At 39.7% G+C, this 22,420-nt stretch overlaps 1 protein-coding gene across 1 annotated transcript; it reads right to left on the bottom strand.

Annotated features, from left to right (window-relative positions):
• Window positions 1–205: 205 nt before the first annotated feature.
• LOC142434036 (BBSome-interacting protein 1-like) lies at window positions 206–584 on the bottom strand. Its single transcript, XM_075538711.1, has one exon. The coding sequence runs from the start codon at window positions 534–536 to the stop codon at window positions 312–314; it is 225 nt and encodes a 74-aa protein (XP_075394826.1). The 5' UTR covers window positions 537–584; the 3' UTR covers window positions 206–311.
• Between the last annotated feature and the right edge of the window lie 21,836 nt (window positions 585–22,420).

Below are 22,420 nucleotides of genomic sequence, written 5' to 3'. Positions count from 1 at the left end.
CAGGACACTATTGACATAAACAATGGGGGTTCCTGATATGGCACAACTTTCTAGCATATTCATTCACAATGGCAGAGCCATGCCTACATGTCATAATGAAGCAAAAACAAAAGAAAACTCATTGTCCTCAAGTAGAACAGGCGGGAACTGCCCCTGTGACTTTCTGAGATTGTAACTTTTAATTTATTTTTTTTAATTTTTTCTGCAGTAGCTATATGAGTATTACTAGTTTTATTAATACATTTCTATTAGTATAAGATGTGGATTTTCTTTCTGGTTATTATGAAACAGGCCGGGGTGTGGTGGAAGTACTAGGTCATCGTTCGGTGGGTTATTTGCTGCTTTTCCTTTTCTGCCAATTCTTGTTGGTGAACTGTATCCTGGGCGGCCTGCTGCATTTTCTCCAGTTTTTCCAGAGTCAGAGACTTTAAGGGTAAGAGTTTAGGCTTACATAGCACCATTGGGGTCGTGTCTTCCACAGACAGCTGCCCTTGTTTTGGAAGCACTTCCCGGAACATTGACTTCATTTCTGCCATATCTTAATTGTAAACTTTTTCCTTTATTCGCCACCAGAGTTGATAAAGGGAGCCTTAATTTATTTTTATTAAATACTTTTATTGGGGTCTCTTACATCTCTTATCACAATCCATATATTCATCCATTGTGCCGAGCACATTTGCACATATGCTGCCATTATCATTTTCAAAGTATTTTCTTTCTACTTGAGCCCTTGATATCAGCTCCTCATTTTTCCCCTCCCTCCCCTATCCACCCTCCCTCATGCACCCTTGGTAAGTTATGTATTATTATTTTCATATCTTACATCGTCCCCTGTCATCCTTCACCCATGTCTCCATTGTTTATCCCCCTGGGAGGGGTTATATGTTGATCCTAGTGATCGATTCCCTCTGTCTCCCCCCACCCTCCCCTAATCCTCCTGGTATCTCTATTCTCATTGTTGGCCCTGAGGGGGTTATCTATTCTGGATTCCCTGTGTTCCAGACTCTTATCTGTAGCAGTGTGCATGTTCTGGTCTAATCCGATTTGTAAGGTAGAATTGAGGTCATGATAGTTGGGGGAAGGAAGCAATAAAGAACTAGAGGAAAGTTGTGTGTTTCATCAGTCCTATACTGTACCCTGGCTGGTTCATCTCTTCCTTGTGACCCTTCTGTGAGGGATGTCCAGTTGTCTAATGATGGGCTTTGAATCTCCACTCCACACATACACATCCATTCACATTGGGTATGATTTTGTTCTGGGTCTTAGATGCCGGATACCTGATCCCATTGACGCCTGATTATCACAGACCGGTATGCTTCTATCATGTGGGCTTTGTTGCTTCTTAGCTAGATGGCTGCTTGGTTACCTTCAAACCTTTAAGACCCCAGATGCTATATCTTTTCATAGCCAGGCACCATCAGCTTTGTTCACCACATTTGCTTAAGCAACCATTTTTTTACTTCAACAATCATGTTGGGAAGGTAAGCATCACAGAATGCTGGATTTTCAGAACAAAGTGTTCTTGTGTTGAGGGAGTACTTGAGTTGAGGCCCAATGACCATCTGAAACCTTAATTCTTAACATATAGATATAAGTAAATAGATCTTATCCCTTCTCATTATATATAAATATATTTACATATGTACATGCCTGTATTTCTGTATTTAGACCTCTATAAATGTCCTTTGCCTCTTGGTTCTTTCCTCTATTTCCTTTTGCTTTCCTCTTGCCACGCCATCATGTTCGGTCGTCATTTGGGTTTAGTAATTCCTTGCTGCTTGATTCCTTACCCTTGATTATGCAACAATAGGCATCATACAAGCTTCTCTCCATTGATTTTAGCTCATTTGGTGTTCCCTTGTCCCTGGGTTGGTTCCCCCCCACTTCCTTTCTCCCAACTCTCCTTCTCCAGTATCCCTCTGGAAACATTGGTCCTGTCCTTTTCATCTCTGAATTGTTTATCCCTCTTATGTAGCTAGACATTAATAAGTGCAAAACCAGGCAAAGCCAAACAAAACAACAAAGGAAGTCAAAACCAACAATATAATAACAATTACAACAAAAAACCCCAAAGCAAAATAAAAATGACAAAAAGAAAGCCACTGACAAAAATAGAAAAGCCTATATACACTTCAAGCTCTGTTTGTTGGTCTTTATGAGTGTTTTCCAGTCAAGTATGATTGGGAGTAGCACTCTATCTCCAAAGTCTATTCTTGGTATTCCCCCGGGGGCTTCATCACTTTGCTCTCCTTGCTGCTCTGTTGCATGCACTTAGTGTTTCGCACCATTGTGATGGGGTCAGATTGGGCACAATTCCCACATTGGGTCTCCATTCCCTGTAGTGCTATGATTCAGTGAGGGACTTAATGTCTCGTGGTGGGACTGGCCCTATGGTCCTCTCTGTGCATTGTCTGCTCTCAGCAGGAATATCATCCTCAGAACTTGGTGGGACAGCATGTGTTCCCCTCCCTATCCATCCCTCTTCATTTCTCCTGTGTGCTCTAATCATACGTGCCCCTCTCCCCAAGCTGTAGCTTCAGTGCTGTCCTCTGAAGTGCATTCCTGTGTGTGTGTGTGTCTGTCTGTGTGTGTGTGTGTCCAAATAGTTGGCATTGGGGCCGGTTCCACAGATCTATCTATTGGTTCGTGGTTCATGTCAGTATGCTGTATTCATGTCTGGGTGCATTAGGTTGAAGCCTGGTCTTTCTCTCCCTCTCCTGTGGAGATATCAACAATACCCTTCCCTTAGGTTCATTAGTGCCCCGTTTCCCCCACACCCATGTCTTTTTTTCCTCTTTCTTTCCCCCTCCTATTTAGTTGGTGTCACATGTATCCCTGGATTAGGTTTGACCCCTTCCATAGTACCTGAACCTCACCCCAGGAATGTATGTATATAGTAGCTTTTTCCTTGTGCCCCATTTTTTTAAGCTTACCTTAGTGGACTCATGTTGTACTTGTCCTTTTGTGGTTGGCTTACTTCACTTTCTATAATTTCCTCCAGTTCTTCCCATGCAGCGATATGATTCATGTGTTCATCGCTGCTTTTTAGGGATGCATAATACTCCTTTGTATGTATTTACCACAGTTTTTGATCCATTCATCTGTTGATGGAAATTTGATTTGTTTCTAACTCCTTGCAATTGTGAACTGTGGCGCTATGAACATTGGTACACAGATGTCTGGCCATGGTTCGTTTTTGCCTCTTCTGGGTATATGCCCAGTAGGGGGATTGATGGATCATATGGTAGCTCAATTTCCATCTATTTTAGATATCGCCAAATTAATTTCCATAATGGCTGTACATACCTACATGTCCACCAGCAGTGGACAAAAGTTCTTATCTTACCACACCCCCTCCAACACTTATAGCTTTCTGTTTTTTTTTTTAAATTGGGCTATCTTAGAGGGTTTTAGGTGGTATCTGATAGTTGTTTTAATTTGCATTTCTCTTATGGCTAATGATCAGGAACATTTTCTCATATGTTTATTGGCCATTTGGATTTCTGCCCTTTGAAACTTCTGTTCAGGTCCTTTGGCCACCTCCTTTGTTGGTAGTTAGTTTTTTCTTATTGTAAGCTTGCAAAATATTGTAGATTTTAGTAATAAGGCCTTTGTCTGATAATGTCATTGCTAAAGATGTTTTCCCAATCGGTAGACTCTCTTATTGCGCTCTTGGTGAGCTCTTTTGATATACACGGTTGTTTTATCTTCAGTATATCCCACTTGTCAATTTGTGCCTCCTGTATTTGTATCCTTCCCTATTTCCCATAGCCCATGTATTCCCTGCACCAAGGTTCTCAGGTTTGTCCCAATTTCCTCATTAATGGCCCTAATAGTTTTGGGGGTTTACCTCAAGGCCTGTGAGTTGGTTCTTGTGCATGCAGTGAGGTAAGGGTCTTGCTTAATTTTTCTGCAAGTAGATATGCATTTTCCCCAGCACCTCTTATTGAAGAGGGCATCCACTTCCCGTTTGATATTTTTTGGGACCTTTATCAAAAATCAGTTGTCTGTATGCTGTTGTTTTTATTTCTGGGTTTTCAGCTTTTTCCCATTGGTCTGAATATCTGTTTTTATGCCAGTACCACAGTGTTTTGACCACTGTGGCTGTTAATAGGTGCTAAAGTCAGGTAGAGCAAGCTCTCCTATTTTGTCCTTCTCGAGGAGTTTTCTGCTAATTCTTGGCTTTTTCCCGCTCCATATGAATTTGGTAATCAGTTTTTCCAATTCTTTGAAGAAGAATGATGGTATTCGTAGAAGGATGGCATTAAACTTGCAGTATATGGTTCCTTGGGCAGAACTGATATTTTTACTATATGGAGTCTTCCAGTCCATGAGCATTGGATATTCTTCCATTTGTTGAGGTCACTCTTGGTTTCATGTAATAGTGTTCTGTAATTTTCCTCATACAAATATTTTGGGGGTTTTTAGTCAGATATCTCCCTAGATATTTCAGTTTGTGCTTGGCTATTGTAAAGCGTCCTAACCTTTTTTTATTGCCTCTTCTGTGATTTTGTCTGATGTGGATAGCAGTCCAATAGACTTCTGTTTGTTGATGTTGCATTCTGCTACTCTGCTATATTCCTCTATCACTTCCAACACTCCACTTGTGGAGTTTTGGGGGTTTCAATATATAAAATCATATCATCTGCGAATATAATAGTGTTGCCTCTTTCTTCTCCAGATGAATACCTTTGATGTCTTTTCTTTGCCTTATGTTGTTAGCAAGGACCTCCAGTACGATGGTACATAGGAGTGGGAACAAGGGGCATCCTTGTCTGGTCCCCTTTTTCAGTGAAATTGTTTTTGTCTTTTCTGCATTGATTACCACGTTGGCTGTTGGCTTTTCATATATAGCGTGTATAATATTGATGAATTTTCCTTTCATTTCTATCTTCTTGAGTGAGACTGTCTCTTTTTATGGGAGTAGAAAGCCCTGTCTTTTCCCATCGAGCCATTGGTAATTTTGAACTGCAGACCTTGCTGATCATAGCCCAATGCCTAACAACTATGACACCAGAACGCTTGTTAATGAGGAAAGGAGGGCATCAAAATAGTCAGTTTATGGTAGCTCTGGGTCACCATTCATTAGGCACTCTCAAGACAAGAAATTTGAACCAAAGTCCAATGTCCGCCAATTCTGCCCTTGGACTAGCAGTCATCTGCTTCTTTTCACATTAGGGAATTTCAACTTTAAGTCCAAAGGCCACAGGTGAGTTTGGGTAAATCCCAGTTCACTTAGTAGGGTTTCCATGAGTCTTTCTGGTGTGGCCTATGAAGGATGTTGTGCACCTCAAAATAACAGATGCTAAAGTTCCAGAAATCTATAGCACAGGACTGGGTTACCAAGGGCTGTATAAAAACTATGTCAAAAGTTTCCAATTAGAAACTTCGTATACCAGGTATATTGTCCCCTTGGTTCCTATTTAAGTATTTTAAAGCATTTTTCCCTGATGAAAGATTGCTTCTCCCCATTCTGCTACCAACAGAAATGGTAATTATTTTCTCTGAGACAAACATGCCCCCACCCCCGCCACACAAACACATCTTGACTTGAATTTCCAGTTAAGACTTCTGTATTACTATGGTAGGAATGTCTGTTGGATGGGGTGACATTAGCACAATTTTGTATGGTGACAAATGAATGCTCTTACACCTCTCCACACATCTTATAAAACTGACTCCAGCTGAGATGAGGTGTTATCTGTCAAAGTCGCTTTTAAGATATGCATGTTAAGGGGGTGATATATGTTTCATAGACACTAGGCAGGTTTTCAACCTCGTTGCTTAGGTAACTATATTTGAAGATTATATGGCCTGGGAGCTGGGGCCTGCCTTCATTTTGGTGTTTATTTTACAATAATGGATTCCTACAATATTTTTCCTTTTGTGATTGACTAACTTCACTCTGCATAATGGTTTCCAGATTCTGCCATGTCATGAGGTGTTTCATTGCTGTTTTGTGTGTTTGTTGTTTAGGGATACATAGTATTCCATTTTGTGTAGGATACCAGAATTTCTGTTGGGCATTTGGTCTGTTTCCAGCTTCTTGCTATTGTGAAGTGTGCTGCAATGAACATGGGCGAGCATACATATGTTCTTGTTTTGACTCTTATTTCGTTGGAATATAAACCTAGCAGAGTTATTGCTGGGTAGTCTGGCATTTCTATTACTAGTTGTTTTAGGTATTGCCATATCACTCTCCACCATGGATACACATATTTACAAGCCCACCAGCAGTGTAGAAGAGCTCCAATCTCTCTGCATCCACCCCAGCATTTGCTGTTCTTTGGGGGGGGGTTGTTTTTAATTGGGGTATAGATACTCACATGAGCCTGAATAAATTTCTGTTGTTCCAAAGAAGTTGTAGCCCCTCCTTTGGCAAAGCCAAGAACTATTTACTTGTAGAAAACATAAGAAGAGTAAAACGTCTAAAAACACTTACCTGAGTAATTTAAAAAATAGTTTTATTGGGACAAATTCACATATATCATACAACTTAATAGTTAAATCTTATCAAGAAGAGTTGTACAACCATTACCATAATACCTGAGAAATTTTTGCAAGATATAGTTAATAGCTTTTGAAAAACAACAACACTGTCTGTGGGAGTGTCATAAAATATGGCTACATTATTGTACTAACTTCATTCATTATGTTTTACACCTCACCACTGCCTAGATTATAAATTGCTTTTTTTAAAGATCATTTTATTGGGGGCTCTTACAACTTTTGTTACAATCCACACATCAATTGTATCAGACATGTTTGTACTTATATTACCATCGTTCTTTTCTAGACATTTACTTTCTCTTTTTTTTTTAACATTTTATTAGGGACTCATACAACTCTTATCACAACCCATACATACATCAATTGTATAAAGCACATCTGTACATGCTTTGCCCTAATCATTTTGAAAGCATTTGCCCTCCACTTAATCCCTTTGCATCAGGTCCTCTTTTTCCCCTCCCTCCCCGCTCCCTCAAGAGCCTTTGATAATTTATAAATTATTATTTTGTCATATGTTGTCGTATCTGGCGTCTCCCTTCACCCCCTTTTCTGTTGTCTGTCCCCCAGGGAGGAGGTCACATGTAGATCCTTGTAATCGGTTCCCTCTTTCCAACCCACTCACCCTCTACCCTCCCAGTATCGCCCCTCACACTCCTGGTCCTGAAGATATCATCCACCCTGGATTCCCTGTGCCTCCAGCTCCTATCTGCACCAGTGTACAACCTCTGCCCTATCCAGATTTGCAAGGTAGAATTCGGATCATGGTAGTGGGCAGGGAGGAAGCATTTAGGAACTGGAGGAAAGCTGTATTCTTCATTGGTGCTACATCGCACCCTGACTGACTCATCTCCTCAACCTCTGCCCTATCCAGATTTGCAAGGTAGAATTCGGATCATGGTAGTGGGCAGGGAGGAAGCATTTAGGAACTGGAGGAAAGCTGTATTCTTCATTGGTGCTACATCGCACCCTGACTGACTCATCTCCTCCTCTAGTGCCCTCTGTGAGGAGCTCTCCAATGACCGACAAATGGGCTTTGGGTCTCCACTCTGCACGTCCCCCTTCATTCACTATGGTAAGATTTTGTTTTTTGATTATGCCTTATACCTGATCCCTTCAACACCTTGTGATCACACAGGCTGGTGTGCTTCTTCCATGTGGACTTTGTTGCTTCTGAGCTAGATGGCCGCTTGTTTACCTTCAAGCCTTTAAGACTCCAGACACTATCTCTTTTGATAACTGGGCACCATCCGCTTTCTTCACCACATTTGCTTATGCACCCGTTTGTCCTCAGTGATCGCATCATGGAGGTGTGCATCCAATGATATGATTTTTTGTTCTTTGATGCCTGATAACTGATCCCTTCGGAACCATGTGATCACATAGGCTGGTGTGCTTCTTCCGTGTGGGCTTTGTTGCTTCTGAGCTAGATGGCCGCTTGTTTGTCTTCAAGCCTCTAAGACCCCAGACACTATCTCTTTTGATAGTCGGGCACCATCAGCTTTCTTCACCACATTTACTTGCTCACCTGCTTTGACTTCAGCGATTGTGTCGGGAGGGTGACATTTACTTTCTATTGAGCCCTTGGAATCAGCTCCTCTTTTTCTTCCCTCCCTCCTCCCTACCCTCATGACTCCTTGATAGATTATAGATTGTTATTATTTTCATATCTCACACCGACCGCTGTCTCCCTTCCCTCTGGTTTCTGTTTTTCTCCCTGGATGGGGATGTGTGGTTATGTGCCATTCATTGAAATCAGTACTCCCTTTCTCCCGTCCCTTCCCCCATCCTTTTGATTTTGCTATTCTCATTCCTATTCCTGGGTTCTGTGTGTTGTGAGCTTTATATCTTGTCTATACCTATTCCCATGTTCCTGTACAGTCCAGATTGGGAATCAACACTGGGGTCATGCTAGTTGGTGGTCAGGAGACTTCAAAGAACCAGAGGTATATTGCATGATCCATAGGTGCTCTACTTCACCCTCTTTGACTCATCCCTTCCCTGCAACCTTTCTGTGGGGGCATGTTCCATTGTCTACAGATGGGCTTTGGGTCTCTGCTCCAACCTCCCTCATTCTCTCCTATGTGTTTTTGTTTCTTTGTTTGTTATGAATTTTCTTATGCCTATTACCCAGTCCTGATGACACCCCATGATCACACCGGCTGGTGTACTTCTTTCATGTGGGCTTGTAGCTTCATTGTTGGATGGCCAATTGCTTCATTTCAAGCCTTTAAGACCCCAGACGCTATGTCTTTTAATAGTCAGGCACCATTCACTGTCTTCACCATATTTGCTTATGCACCCATTTTATCTTCAACAATTGTGTCAAGTGTGTGTGTGAGCATCACAAAATGCCATTTTGTTAGAGCAAAGTGTTCTTGTATTGATGGAGGGTATGAGCTGAGATCCAAGGCCTGTCCACAGCCTCTGTGTATTGCCTTATAAATATATGTACATAGACCAGTAACTCTATTTTTATGGAATAATGTATTTACATAAACATGCACTTCTGTTAATACCTCTATCTAGAGCTTTGTTTCCTCCTGCCCCACCATCACATTCCCCCTTCTTTCACCTCTTAGTACTTCCTCTCAGCTAGAATGGTGTTGCTCTAATACCCACAGGATCTCTACAACCTCCTAGATGTTCGATTTAATTCCCTAGTTGTTCCCCTGTCTATGGTGTTGTTTGCCTGCCCCCCATTCCCCTCCTTCTCCCCCCAATACCCTCTTGGGCTGTTGACCCTGTTGCTTTCTCCCCAAGCTTGTTTGCCATGTCTATCTTATATAAACCAGCAGTGTTCTAGCCCAAACAATAAGAGAAATAAAGGTTGAAAAAAGGAGAGAAAAGAAACAAAAAAACCATACATAATTCCCAGGTTGTCTGCTGGCCTTTATGACTCTCAACCCCCTGGTCCTGTGGGAGTTCCGGGGGTCTATTTGGGGTAGGGAGTTAGGGAATTTGTGAATTGGCTTTGCTCCAATGGCTGATCTGTTATGCTCTCTTCTTGGTTTGTCCTACTGCAGGGATTTCAGGCCACATCATGTGGCCAGGTGTCCCCATTATTGTCCTCTCTCGTAGTATGCTCCAGTTAGGGGACAACATGTCTTGAGTTGTTGGTGTTCCTACTCTCCTCTCTGTGCCTGCCTTAGCAGCTCCATGGAGGGACATGTTCCTCCAGGCTTGGTGTGCCAATATGGAGTCAAGGCCGGCTGTCCCTTTCTGTTTTTCCATCTTGGTTTGCTTCTGGGTGGGCATGATAAGTCGCTCCTTTCTCCCATTTGAAGATTTAGTGTTTTCTGTGGCACATACTTCTAGGGCAGGGGTCAGTTTGCCTCTGGTTGGGGCCGTCCCTGTAGTCCAATATTTTCACGCAATCCTCCACATAGTTTGGTAGCCTTCCTGGTTTGGTGCGCCATGGTGGGACCTATATGCACACTCCCAATTCTGTGGAGACACAAGCAATACTCTCCTCCTGGGTGGTTAGTGTCTTGTTCCCCCCATGCCATCATCTCAATTTCTGCACCCTTCTTTTTCCCCCTTCCCCCCTTTCCCCTTCTTTATACTGGTTTCATATGTAAATCCTTGAGTTTGGTGTGACCTCCACCTGACTGCCTGTGCCTTCACCTGTACAGATTATAAATTCTTTGAAAGAAAAGATTTTGTTTGATTAATTTAGTGCTTCATAGTTCTTGGCACATAGTTGATAATATTGGCTAAATAAATATATGGATACATATTCACATGACAATTATACTGATATAATAAATACTGGCAATGTACTTAGTTAACATTGTTGATATTCCACATCTGCAATATTTATAAATGACTCTTCTTCATCTAACTCTTTAAGTATTAATGTTCTAATGGAAATTTCTAAGACCTAAGGCTCAAGCCATCAAATTGTAATTTAATTTTAGTCTGTCATTATGGTAAATTTTCTTATAATCTTTACCTTAGTATGTTTTTACTGGACACAAAAATATAATTTGAAGCCTCAATTACTTGTTAAATTTTCTTTCCACCCTCAATTACTTTTAAATAAACATCACACTTCATTTTAGAGCTTTTTTCTTAGAAGCACCGAGTTTACATTTGAGATAAAATGGGTAATATGATGAATTTATAACCTTGCAATAAAAGCACCCTTGAAGAATTACCCAGGAAATTTCTTGGACATCCACCAGAATCTCTTCAAAGAGTTCAGACCTCACATGCTGCCATTGAATCCATGAGCATCATATCATTTCAGAGAACAGAATAGAACTGTCCCATAGGTTTTCCAAAGCTGTAATCGTTACAGAATCATAATGTCACATGGTTCTTCTGCAGAGAGACTGATGGGTATGAATGTCAGGGAGTCCCCCGCAGAACAAGTTACCTGGACAGCCAGTCTAAAGTTCACCACAAGTTCTTTATGTGTCATCGAAGCCCTTTTTGAGAAAATGCCAATTTGTTTCCTCTTTTCAGTATTAGTTAATATTGGAAAATAATTAGCTGGAAACCTTTAAAAACAACACTTTATATAATTGAGCAAAACCTTGTAATAATCCTCATTCCTCTTGGGTTTGAAGTGTTTATCTTTGCTGGTTATCTTCACTCATATGCCTAGCCAAGATGCTTTGCCTCTCTTTCCCCCATAACCTGGAATTATCTCTTTCAACTCTCCAGTTTAATACTCATTAAAATTTATAGGTTTGGCTTACAAAAAAAAACCCAAACCCAACACAAGTTTAATCCTTGTATTTGCTCTTGAAGAGCTTGCAATCTATTATTATTGACAGGGATTCAATAGTATTCCCCCCAAAGATAAGTTCACCTTTAAATATCTCTACTGGTACAGAGACTTTGTGTGGAGAAATATGGACTATTTCTGAAGATATTATCAGTTAAGTCACTATCTTGGACTGGTCTTCTAGAGAAGCAAAATCAGTTATATATATTCAGGGGTATCCAAAAAACAGGAAAAATATCTCATAGTACACATTTTCCCACTAGGCGAGCATCCAGCAACTCCCTCTGAGTCAGTGCACCCAGTATAGTTGCCTGGGGAGATTCTCTCTGGTCAGAGTGATTTTTTTCATAAAAGCAGCTTCACTCAAGCATTCTTTTTTATGATGGCTGATTTAAGAGAAGAGTATGAGACACTGAATTTTTGTTTCCCGTTTGGTAAAAATGCTGCAGAAACTGTTGTGATGTTTACCACAGCTTGAAAGGACAGCACTATGGGAAAAAACCTAAGGGGAAGTTATCTCAACTATCTTGGAGCCTGGTTCAGCTCCTTTCAATGGAAGGTTTGGAAATGAGAAGGGGGGTAGCTGTGAAATTTGTACTTTGGGTTCTGAGTCACCAGGAGAAAGAGTGGAAACATGCTGTGTTTTGAAAGGACAGCTCCAAAGTGACCCAAACTTTCCCCCCAAATTCATTACTGATAAGGAGGCATGGTGCTATTCTTATGCCTCCCCACAAAGCAAACAACAATCAAGCCAGTGAAAATGCCATCATCACCTCACCCCAAAAAAGCTCATCAAATAAAATCAAAGATCTGAATGATGCTCTTTTTTTTTAAATGTGAGGGGGATAGTGCCTTTGGTTTTTGTTCCAACAGGTCAGACTATTAATCAAGTTTCCTATTTAGAGGTTCTGAAAATATTGCATAACAGTGTGCGACATCCAGGGCCTGATTTGTGGCAGATGGGGGACTGGTTTCACCACCAAGAAAATGCACCTGCTCACTCAGCCATCTCAGTGTGCCACTTGTCAAAAAATATATATAGAGAAAAAAAGCATGCCCCATTGCCCCACACAACTCACTCACATGATCTCACTTGTGCAACTTTTTTTTGTTTCCACAAATGAAGAGGGACATGAAAGGACAGTGATTTGATGAGGTAGAAGAGGTGAAGAAGAAGAAGGGAAAAAAAATCAAAGGAGGTGATGTCAGCCATCCAAACAGATGAGTTTGAAAATTGCTTCAAGAATGGAATTGAAGATTTGACAACTGCATTAAGTATAATGGAGAGTACTTTGAAGGTAATAAGGTTGTTTAGTAAAAAAATTAAATACGTAGCTTTGAAAAAAAATACAGGTTTTTGAGTACCCCTTTGTATATATGTGTGTGTGTGTGTGTGTATAGATAGATAAATAGGTAGATAGATTGATAGATGGATGGGTGAATAGATAGATAGATAGATAGATAGATAGATAGATAGATAGATAGATAGATAGGAGCCTTGGTGGTGTACAGGCTATGCATTGGGCTGTAATCTGAAAGGTCAGCAGTGTGAAACCACTAGCTTCTGTGTGAGAAAGACACGGCTTCCTACTCCAGTAAGGACTTGCATTATTGGAAGCTCACAGGGGAAGTTTACTCTGCCCTGTAGGGTTGCTATGTGTTGATATTGACTTGATGGTAGTGGCTGTCTTTGTTTTTTTTTATAGGTATAGATATCTCTATATCTATATAGTGATATAAAGATATCTCTGGCTGGAGATTCTCCTTACTTGTGTAGCTGCAGTGGCTGATAAACCTAAAATCAGTAGGAAATGAGAGGCTGGTAACTTCAGAGGCAAATGAACCCAAAGTCAACAGGTTTGGTTGTGATTACAGAGGTGAATCAATCCAAGGTCATTAGGTCATAAATCTGGCTGCTGATGACTCACAGAATTGGCAGGCAATATCTGAGACCACTAGCTCAAGTCCAAAGTACTGGAAACTGATGAGCCAAATGTAGGATCCAGACCTAGCAAAAGCAAAGCAAGGTTTCTCACAGTGTATACATATATTGGAAGCAGTCTACATCTCCGAGGAAACTTATTTTCAATTGATAGCATCAAGGCTGTGATATGAGTAAGGGTATTGTATTTCACCCTGATCTTACAACAGGCAGGCTATTCAAGCATATCCTAATATCGAGGCAGTTAAATTATGTTAGAGCATATCACAGGGAATTGCTACCTTTTAACTGACACACTGAATCTGTGACTCAGGCAAGTTGACACAAATCCTAACTATCACAGTAATTTAATTCAGGTACCTTTTTATAATCCTGATCTGATGTATTGTGTATTGGTGTGGTTTAAGTCTGAGAGGGAATCCCCCCTACCGCCTTATTTTCAGGGTTTTATCACTACATTTATACAAAAATGCCCTTTCCATGGAAAATTGTCTGAGCAAAATCAGCTCTAGCTTTTATTTTTATTTTTGATTGAAGCGTGTTTTCTTAAGATATATAAATGAACCAATTTAGGATATAATCAAGTGCTTAAGTCTCATGAGTTATCCTAACCATTTAAGGTGACTTTGAATGCTTTTGCTCTGATTTATTTGGAAAGTTTCCCCATTTGTAACTAAGCTTTTGTGGTGGTTTAAGTGTTGCCAAGGGATAGCTGGCAGTAGACTTCTGGGTACTAACAAAAATACGTGTGAAGAGTATTCACTTATAGGGTGTTATGGTAGGAAAAATTTCTTGGAAAAGTTTGGAATTGATATGTATACTCATGGTTAGAATTTTCAAAGATAAGTATTTTAGATGGGAAAATTTAAAGCATTCTGATAAAGTTTTTCTAGCTGTCCCTGAGGATTACTATTGGGATATAGTGTTGGATATGGTGAAGAAAAGTAGATGTATACTCTAGACAATGAGGATCCACTCTTTTTATATGGGGTGTCAATGCTTGTTGAAAATCTAGATAAAGCCTCACTTTCTCTAGCCTATGTTTAAAATTCATGTTGTATAAGATTTGATAGCATTCTATTTTCTGTGTGTCCACTTTTCTTTCTGATTAGACTGTGATGAAATATCTTATTTTTGTTGTCCTTGAGTGAGTCTCACTTACTGAATCAGTTAGAAAACATTCCTTATATTTTTAACCCATTGTAGTGTATCTTATTAAATCTCAGGGATTTGTCTCTTTTACAAATTTCCACCTGAATATTGTAAGATTTTGATCTATGGTCTGATGGTCACCTCACAGTTACTAGATCATATACTCCAGATAATACAAGCCCTTGTTGTGCCTTTAAAAAAGTAGACCTTTGATGCTGACTTATGTTTACCTTGCGTTTATACAAACTGAAGTTCTTGGCAGGAGAGTGAGGTTAGATATTTGTTGTGAAATGTAATCTTTGGAAATTTACCATAAAATTCTCATTGGATGTGCAAACTATGTTGTGAAAGGCTGGCGTCCTGTGGAATTGAGTAGATTTCCTGGGAAGTTTACAACGCCATTTTTTAGTTGTTTCCCAGCTGGTTTTGAAGAACAACCCTGTCATATTTCACAGTGGGGATGCTTGGTTGCCAAGTTTGAATTGTAATCAGAAAATCTTGCTTTAACATAAACTTTTGTGGGTCACTTATAGGTTTGGCAAGAAATAAATGATCTACTAGAGACTTTGTCTCCCCAAAGGGAAGGAAGGAACCGATGTTTTTATGGGAGCTTTTCCTATTAAATGTGCATCCTTCCATCCTGAATCCTGGGTTTTGTGAGTGTCCTTGTATGCTCACAGTGCCCTGAGATCATGATCTCAAATCATTTATCACATGGTATTGACATTATAAGCAAATATGCCTATTACACATTATGTAAGTCATTTCAATGCCAGGAACTGTTACATAATATTTACATGTATGTATAGCCAAACATCCTTTATCCATTTTTTCTACTGATGGACTTTTAGATTTTTTTCTCCCTTCTTTGTCACCAATATTGTAGGATATGCAGAAAATAGGATGTGGGTATTTCTTCAGAGCAGTCTAGAAGGAATGAAATTGCTAGGTCAGAAGGAAGGTACACATTTATTGTATTAGATACGGCTAGAATGTCCTTCAAAATCACAGTAACAATGATATTACTAGTTTCTCATATAAGATATGACAAAATAATAATAATTTATGAATTAGGAAGGGTTCATGAGGGAGGGGGTAGTGAGGAGGAAAGGGGAAAAATGAGGAGCTGATATTAAGGGCTCAAGTAGAAAGTAAATGTTTTGATAATGATGATGGTAACAAATGTGCAAATGTGCTTGACACAATGGATGTATGTATGGATTGTGAGAAGAATTGTATGAGCCCCCAATAAAATGATTAAAAAAACAGTTTCTCTACATAAAAGAAAACCTGACTAAATTGAGAGCTATTGCATGTGCCTAGATGGAAAGGATACATTTTATAAAGATGACAATTCTCATTAAATTAATCTGTAAATCCCATGCATGCCCACCTAAGACCAAGAGGTATTATTTTGTAGCTTTATAGAGTTCGTTCTGAATTTTAAGAAGTAGACTAAACAAGGAAGAAAATTTGCAAAAAATCACAAAATAAGAGGAAGGCTCTTCTAAACAGATATCAGAATATAACAGAAAATTATATCCATGAAAAGGAGTGGCAGAGTGGCATGAAGATTTGCACAGTTCAGTGGAAGAGAATAGATTCTCTTGTACAACAGTAAGTCAAAAAGTATCACTACAAAATCATTTTGTTGCTACTTTGCTGTTTTCATTCAGTTGGCTGGGACTCACAGTGATTCTATGCACAACAGAACCTTAGCCTGCGTGGTCCTGTGCCATCTTCACAATTGCTACATTTGAGCCTATTGTTGCAGCTACTGTTCCAACCCGTCATATTGATGGACTTCCTCTTTTTCTACTTCACAGGAGTAGAAATCCTCAGCTTTTTCCATGGTGGGACTGGTGATTTCCTAGTGCTGAACTTGGGGTTGGTGCAGCCCAATACACAACTGCTATGACACTAGGGCCCTACTGATGCTCTACTTCAAACAGCATGAAAGCTTTGCCAAAGTGTGTGAGATGACGGTTCACCAGCCTCACATCTAAGGATCAGTTTGGCTGTAACGCCTCCAAAGGAAACCTGCTTGTATTTCTGGCAGTTCACGGTACTTTCCATATTCTTCACCAACACCATAATTAAAATTCATCATTTCTCCTGTGCTCTTTCTTACTCAATAGTCACCATTCACATGCATATGATGCAATTGAAAATATTATGGCTTGGGTCCGGGGGACCTACAGTCATCACAGTGATTTATTTGCTCTTCAACACTTTAAAGAGGTCTTGTGCAGATTTGCTCAATGCTACCTCCTTGATTGCTGACTGTGGATCCACGAATAATGAAATTATTGACAACTTCATTTTTCTTCATTTGTCATGATGTCCATTAGTTCAGTTGTGAGGATTTGGGGTTCTTTGCAGGGTTGCATTGTCCATATACCAAAGGTTGTTAGTAAATCTTCCTTCAATTCTGATGTGCCATTCTTCTTCATATTATGTATGGTTAAAAGATACACCCAAAGCCTACAACTTTCCTTATTTGCAGCCATGCAATTTTCCTTTACTCTGTTTAAACAACTTTCTCTTGGTCTGAGTACAGGTTTTACATGATCACCATAAAGTGTTCTAGAATTCTCATATTTCAACATTATTCACCATTTGTTATGATCCACCCACTCAAAAACCTTTGTATGGTCAAGGCAATAAAAGTAAACATATTTCTGGTATTCTTTGCTTTCAGCTAATATCAATGTTGTGTCAGTAATGATATCTTAACTCTACCATAAATTTCTGACAGCTCTGTGTAGTACTGCTGCAATATTTTTGAATTATCTTCAGAATTTTTTATTTGTATGTGATGCTAATGATATTGTTCAATAATTTCCTCATTCTGCTGGGTCAGCTTTCTCTGGAATGGGCTCAAATACAGATTGGTCAAGTATTTCTTGGCATAAATGAGTGAGTGCTTCTAGTACTTAAAAATCTTGTTGAAACATTTTAACTGGTTTTCCATTAATCCTTGGAGCCTTGATTTTTGGTAATGCTTTTAGTGAAACTTTGAATGCTTCCCTCAATAATATAGGTTCTTGACCATGTGCTAATCTGGAAATGTTTCTTGGTCCACCTCTTCTTTTGGTACAGTGACTCTGGTACAATAACTGTCTATTCTTCCATCTTCTTTTGATGTTTCTTCCACCATTCAATATTTTGCTCATGAAATACTTTAATTTTGTGACTCAAGACTCGAATGTTTTCTTCAGTGTGATAATGCTGAATGTGCTATATATTTTTGGCTTTCTAACTCAACATTTCTGCACATCTCATTATAATACTTTACTTTGCTATCTTAAGCTATCCTTTGAATTTTTCTATTCAGCTCTCTCACATCATTATTCCTTTTATTTACTTTAGCTGTTTCTAATTCAAGACCAAGTTTCAGAGTTTTTTATGACATTCACCTTGATCTTTTATTTATGTTTTGTCTTTTGATGACCTTTTGCTTTCTTCATTATGATATTCTTCATGTTCTCCCCATAGTTTATCAGAATTTTTGCATTACTCTTCAGTGTGTCTAATATTTTCTTAAGATGAGCTTAAAGAGACCTATGTAAAATGAAGATCATTTTGTCCTCTTGGATTGGTAGATTTAACATTGTGAAAATGACCATTTATCTCAAATTGAATTACATATACAATGGCATCCTAATTGAAATTCCAACAGCGTTCTTTACTGGTAAAACTCAGAAATAAAACTCATTGCCATAGAGCCAATTCCAGCTCATAGTGATGTGATACAACAGGCTAAAACTATCCCATAACTTTCCAAGACTGAAACTCTTAACGGGAGCAGAAAGTCTCATCATTCTACCATTGAGCAACTGGTGGATTTCAACTACTGTCCTTGAGGATCAGATCCCAATGTTTAACACATATTCTATACAGAAAATAAAAGAATTAAAAACCTAATAACTAACATTTTATGTGTAATAGACTGTTTCAACTGGATTGGGTCAGGGTTATCAGTAATTTAGCAGTAATTCCCCATGGTGTGATTTATCGTCAGGATGGGATCTAACATAATATAATCAGCTCTGTGAACAACTAGTAGTTGTGGTGGAGTGCAAGGATATAGCCTGTATTTTTTAAAGCACAATCTTCGGGAAAGCTTGTCATTTCTAAGGGGTCTGGACCCTGCATTTGGTTCATCAAACACCTTCTATATCACATGTAGATCCTAAGGGCAATGGACTGCCAACCTTGGCATCATTCAACTTTGCATTCAGCAGCCTGTGGTTTTCCTGCTATGTCTTGATGCCTTTTGGTTTCTCAGCCCCAACAGCTACATCAATAAGGAAAATATTCCAACTTAAAATTTAACCCCCAGATTGGAACCACTTCTTCTACTATATGAGACATTTCTTGATGTAAATTTCTTTTTATCCACTTCTATCTACCTATCAGCATCACTGGCTATATCCTTACATATAGCTTTCCTCCCGTCCCACCACCATGTTCAGCCTTCATTCTGGTTTCAGTAATTCCTCTCAGTTACCTTGCCCTTGGTCACTCCCTACCAGTCCTCCCCTCCCCTCCCTCCTCTGGTTTTGAACCACTCGCTGTTCCCTTGTCCCTGTGTTGGCTCACACCTCCTCCCTTCCCCTACTTCCCACTCTCTCATGTCCCTCCAGGACCATAGGTCCCGTTATTTTCTTCTCTCATTGTTTGTCCAGCCTATCTTTTCTAGGTGGACCTGCTGATATAGTAATATGTGCATACAAATGTAGATGACTTTGACAGCGCCCAAATGACACATATGAACATGGCTTCGACAACAGCAACACCGACACATTGATAATCAGAAAAGCCACTAACATACAAAATTAGCTCAGAAGTAACAAAGCCCACAGAGAAGAAGCACACAGCCTAAGTGAATACAAGGTGTTGAATGGACCAGGTAGCAGACACCAAGGAAAAAAACAATCATTGGGTGATCACCTTCCTCACATAAATGCTGAAGAGGAAGGTGTGCATAAGCAAGTGTGGTGAAGAAGGCTGATGGTGCCCGGCTACTAAGAGATATAGCGTCTGGGGACTTAAAGGCCTGAAAGCAAACAAGTGGCCATCTAGCCCAGAAGCAACAAAGCCCACACGGAAGCAGAACACCAACATCGGTGATCGTGAAGGGCAGAGGAGACCAGGTCTCAAACAACAAAGATGGGGGGTGGGGGTGGGAATCACATCACCGTGAATGAGGGGGAGTGCGTGATGGGGCCCCAATGCCCATCTGTAGACAGCTGGACATCCCTTCCAGAGGGGTAGTGTGGAGGAGATGAGTCACTCAGGGTTCAGTGTAGCAACAAAGAAACTCAAAACCTTCCTCTAGTTCTTGAACGCTTCCTCCCTTCCCAATTATCATGACCCCAATTCTACCTTGCAGACCTGGTTATACCAGAGGATGCACAGCGGTGCAGTAGGGATCTGGAAACACAGGGAATCTAGGATGGACGAACCCCTCAATATCAGCGGTGGGAGTGACGACACCAGGAGGGAAGGGGATGTAGAAAGGGAGAACCTATCTTGGAGATCTATGTGTAACCTCCTCTCTGGGAGATGGGCAATGGGAAGGTGGGTGAGGGGAGACACCGGGCAGTGTAAGATAAGATAAAATAATTATTTATAAACTATTAAGGGACTGGGGGGGGGTAGCAGGGAGGGAGGGGGTGGGGAAAAAAGGGAAACCGAGCTGATTCCAGGAACCCAAGTGGAAGGTGAATTTTGGGAATGACGAGTGCAATGAATGTATAAGGGTCCTTTGCTCAATTGATGTATCTATGGATTTTGATAAGAGTTATATGAGCCCCAATAAAAAGATTTATTAATAAAAACAATTCAGCTTAACACAATATGTGAAGAAACCCTGGATAGTCAAAGGAATATCAAAGAAAAATGAAGTTGGAGGGTTCACACTCCCCAATCTCAAAACATACCATATAGCCATAGTAATCAAACCAACATGGTAGTGATTCAGGGACAGACACATAGAACAATGGAATGGAAATGTGAACCTAGATAAAAATCCATCCATATATGGAAAGCTGCTTTTAAACAAGGTATTAAAGTATATTCAAGGGTAAGAAACACTCTGACAAAATTGGATATTTATTTTCAAAGAAATGAAAAGGGATCCATGCTACATACTATTCATGAAATGGACAAAGAGTAAAAGCTGAACTATAAAGATCCAGGAAGAATGTATTGGAATGAAATGATAGGTTCTACTTTTTTTTAATTCAAGCACAATGAAAAAACAACTTTGAGAATGACATATCCACTAAGGATCTAATCATTAAAATATTAGAAGCCTTTAACCACTCAACAACAACAAAACAATTAAAACATGGCTGAGGACATGAACAGACATTTTACTAAAGAGAACATTTAAGTGTCCAACAAACACACAAAAAGATGCCCATGACATTTCATCATTAAAACCAGACCCTCCACCATTGTGTCGTTTCCTGCTCATTGTGACTGAAGGAAAGGGCTCAGATGTTCTATATGTATACTGGAGCAGATAGCCTAATCACTCTTCCATGGAACAGCTAGAGGATTCATACTCACTGACTTTTTGGTTAGCAACCCAACCCAATGCCTACGACACAGGGTTCGTTGAGAGATGCAAATCCAAACGGCAGTGAAATACTATCCCACATTTTTAAAATGACATCAAAAGACAAACAAACAAAATCAGTAAGCAGTAAATGCTGGCAAGGATATGGAGAGATTGAAATCCTTATCCATTGCTGGTGGGATTATAAAATGTACAATGTTTAAAATGGTATGGTAAATTCTCAAAAAAACCCTACAATTTCAAATACATTTGTGTGTAGTTATCCCATTCCTAGGTATATAACTAATATAGATGCCTAATAATGGAGGCACTTATAAACATATACACACCTGTTATCTTGGGTTCAAGCAATACCATTAATTTCAAATACACATAGAATGTAGTTGAACATTTAAACATGGCTGCCGCAAAACATCAACAGGGAACTTCCAGATAGTAAAGCTGAATTTAGAAGAGGGAGTGGGGAAAAAAAGAAAAGGGAGTAGAACATCACTGGTGCTCTCAGATGGATCTTGGCAAAGAGCAGAGCATACGAGAAAGAGGTTTATTAATTGACGTTATACAAAAGCAGTTTATACATGGATCATAACAATCTGTGAATAACTTTGAGAAGAATGAAAATTCCTTAACACTTTATTGAGCTTAAGGAGTACTACTGGGTGTAGTGGGTTACATATGGGGCTACTAACCTCAATGTTAGCAGTTTGACATAACCAGCTATTCTGTAAGAGAAAAGTGAGGTGTTCTACTCCGGTAAAGGGTTACAGTCGTAGAAACCCACAGTGTCCTATATGGTCCCTATGATTCAGAGTGGATTGGATGTCAGTAAGTTTTGAGTTTTAATTGTGCTTATCAGAACCTGTACCCAGAATAAGAATCAATCATTTTAAGAGAACAAGAATGTACTATATGTTTCAAATCAGTAAAGGCGTGCATCAGGGCTGTATAGTTTTACCATATCTATTGAATCTGCTGAGCAGTGAATATGAGAAGCTGGACTATATGAAGAAGAATGTGGCATGTGGTTTGGAAGACTTATTAATAACCTTTAAAACGCAGATGCCACAAAGTCACTTGCCTATAGTGAGGAGGGTATGGAGTATTTCCTGATGAAAATCAGACTGCAGCTTTCAAATTTCAGTGTGGACTGCAATTCAAAACCCCAAAGAAAACCCGCACCACTGAACTGATAGCATCATGATAAACTGAGAAGATTGAAGTTGTCGAGAATTTTGTTTTGCGTGGTTTCACAATCAGCACTTATGGAAGAGCAATAAAATCATACAATGCATTGCATGAGGAAAATCTGCTACACTACACCTATATAAGATGTGGAAATGATGGCATTTTGAAGCCAAGGTGCCTCTCTCTTGTGCAAGTCATGGTATTTTCAATCTCCTCATATACATGTAATAGCTGTATCAGAAAGAAGTATGACTGCAGTAGAATTGATACCTTGGAGTCGGTGGAGATAACTGAAAATACAAAACAT

The sequence above is a fragment of the Tenrec ecaudatus genome, chromosome X (genome assembly GCF_050624435.1).
Source record: "Tenrec ecaudatus isolate mTenEca1 chromosome X, mTenEca1.hap1, whole genome shotgun sequence".
In the NCBI taxonomy this organism is placed as follows: Eukaryota; Metazoa; Chordata; class Mammalia; order Afrosoricida; family Tenrecidae; genus Tenrec; species Tenrec ecaudatus.
This window is presented reverse-complemented; position numbering and strand designations above follow the sequence as displayed.

Coding starts and splice junctions, on each gene's coding strand:
- LOC142434036 (XM_075538711.1), bottom strand. CDS start 536: ATGGCAGAAATGAAGTCAATGTTCCGGGAAGTGCTTCCAAAACAAGGG.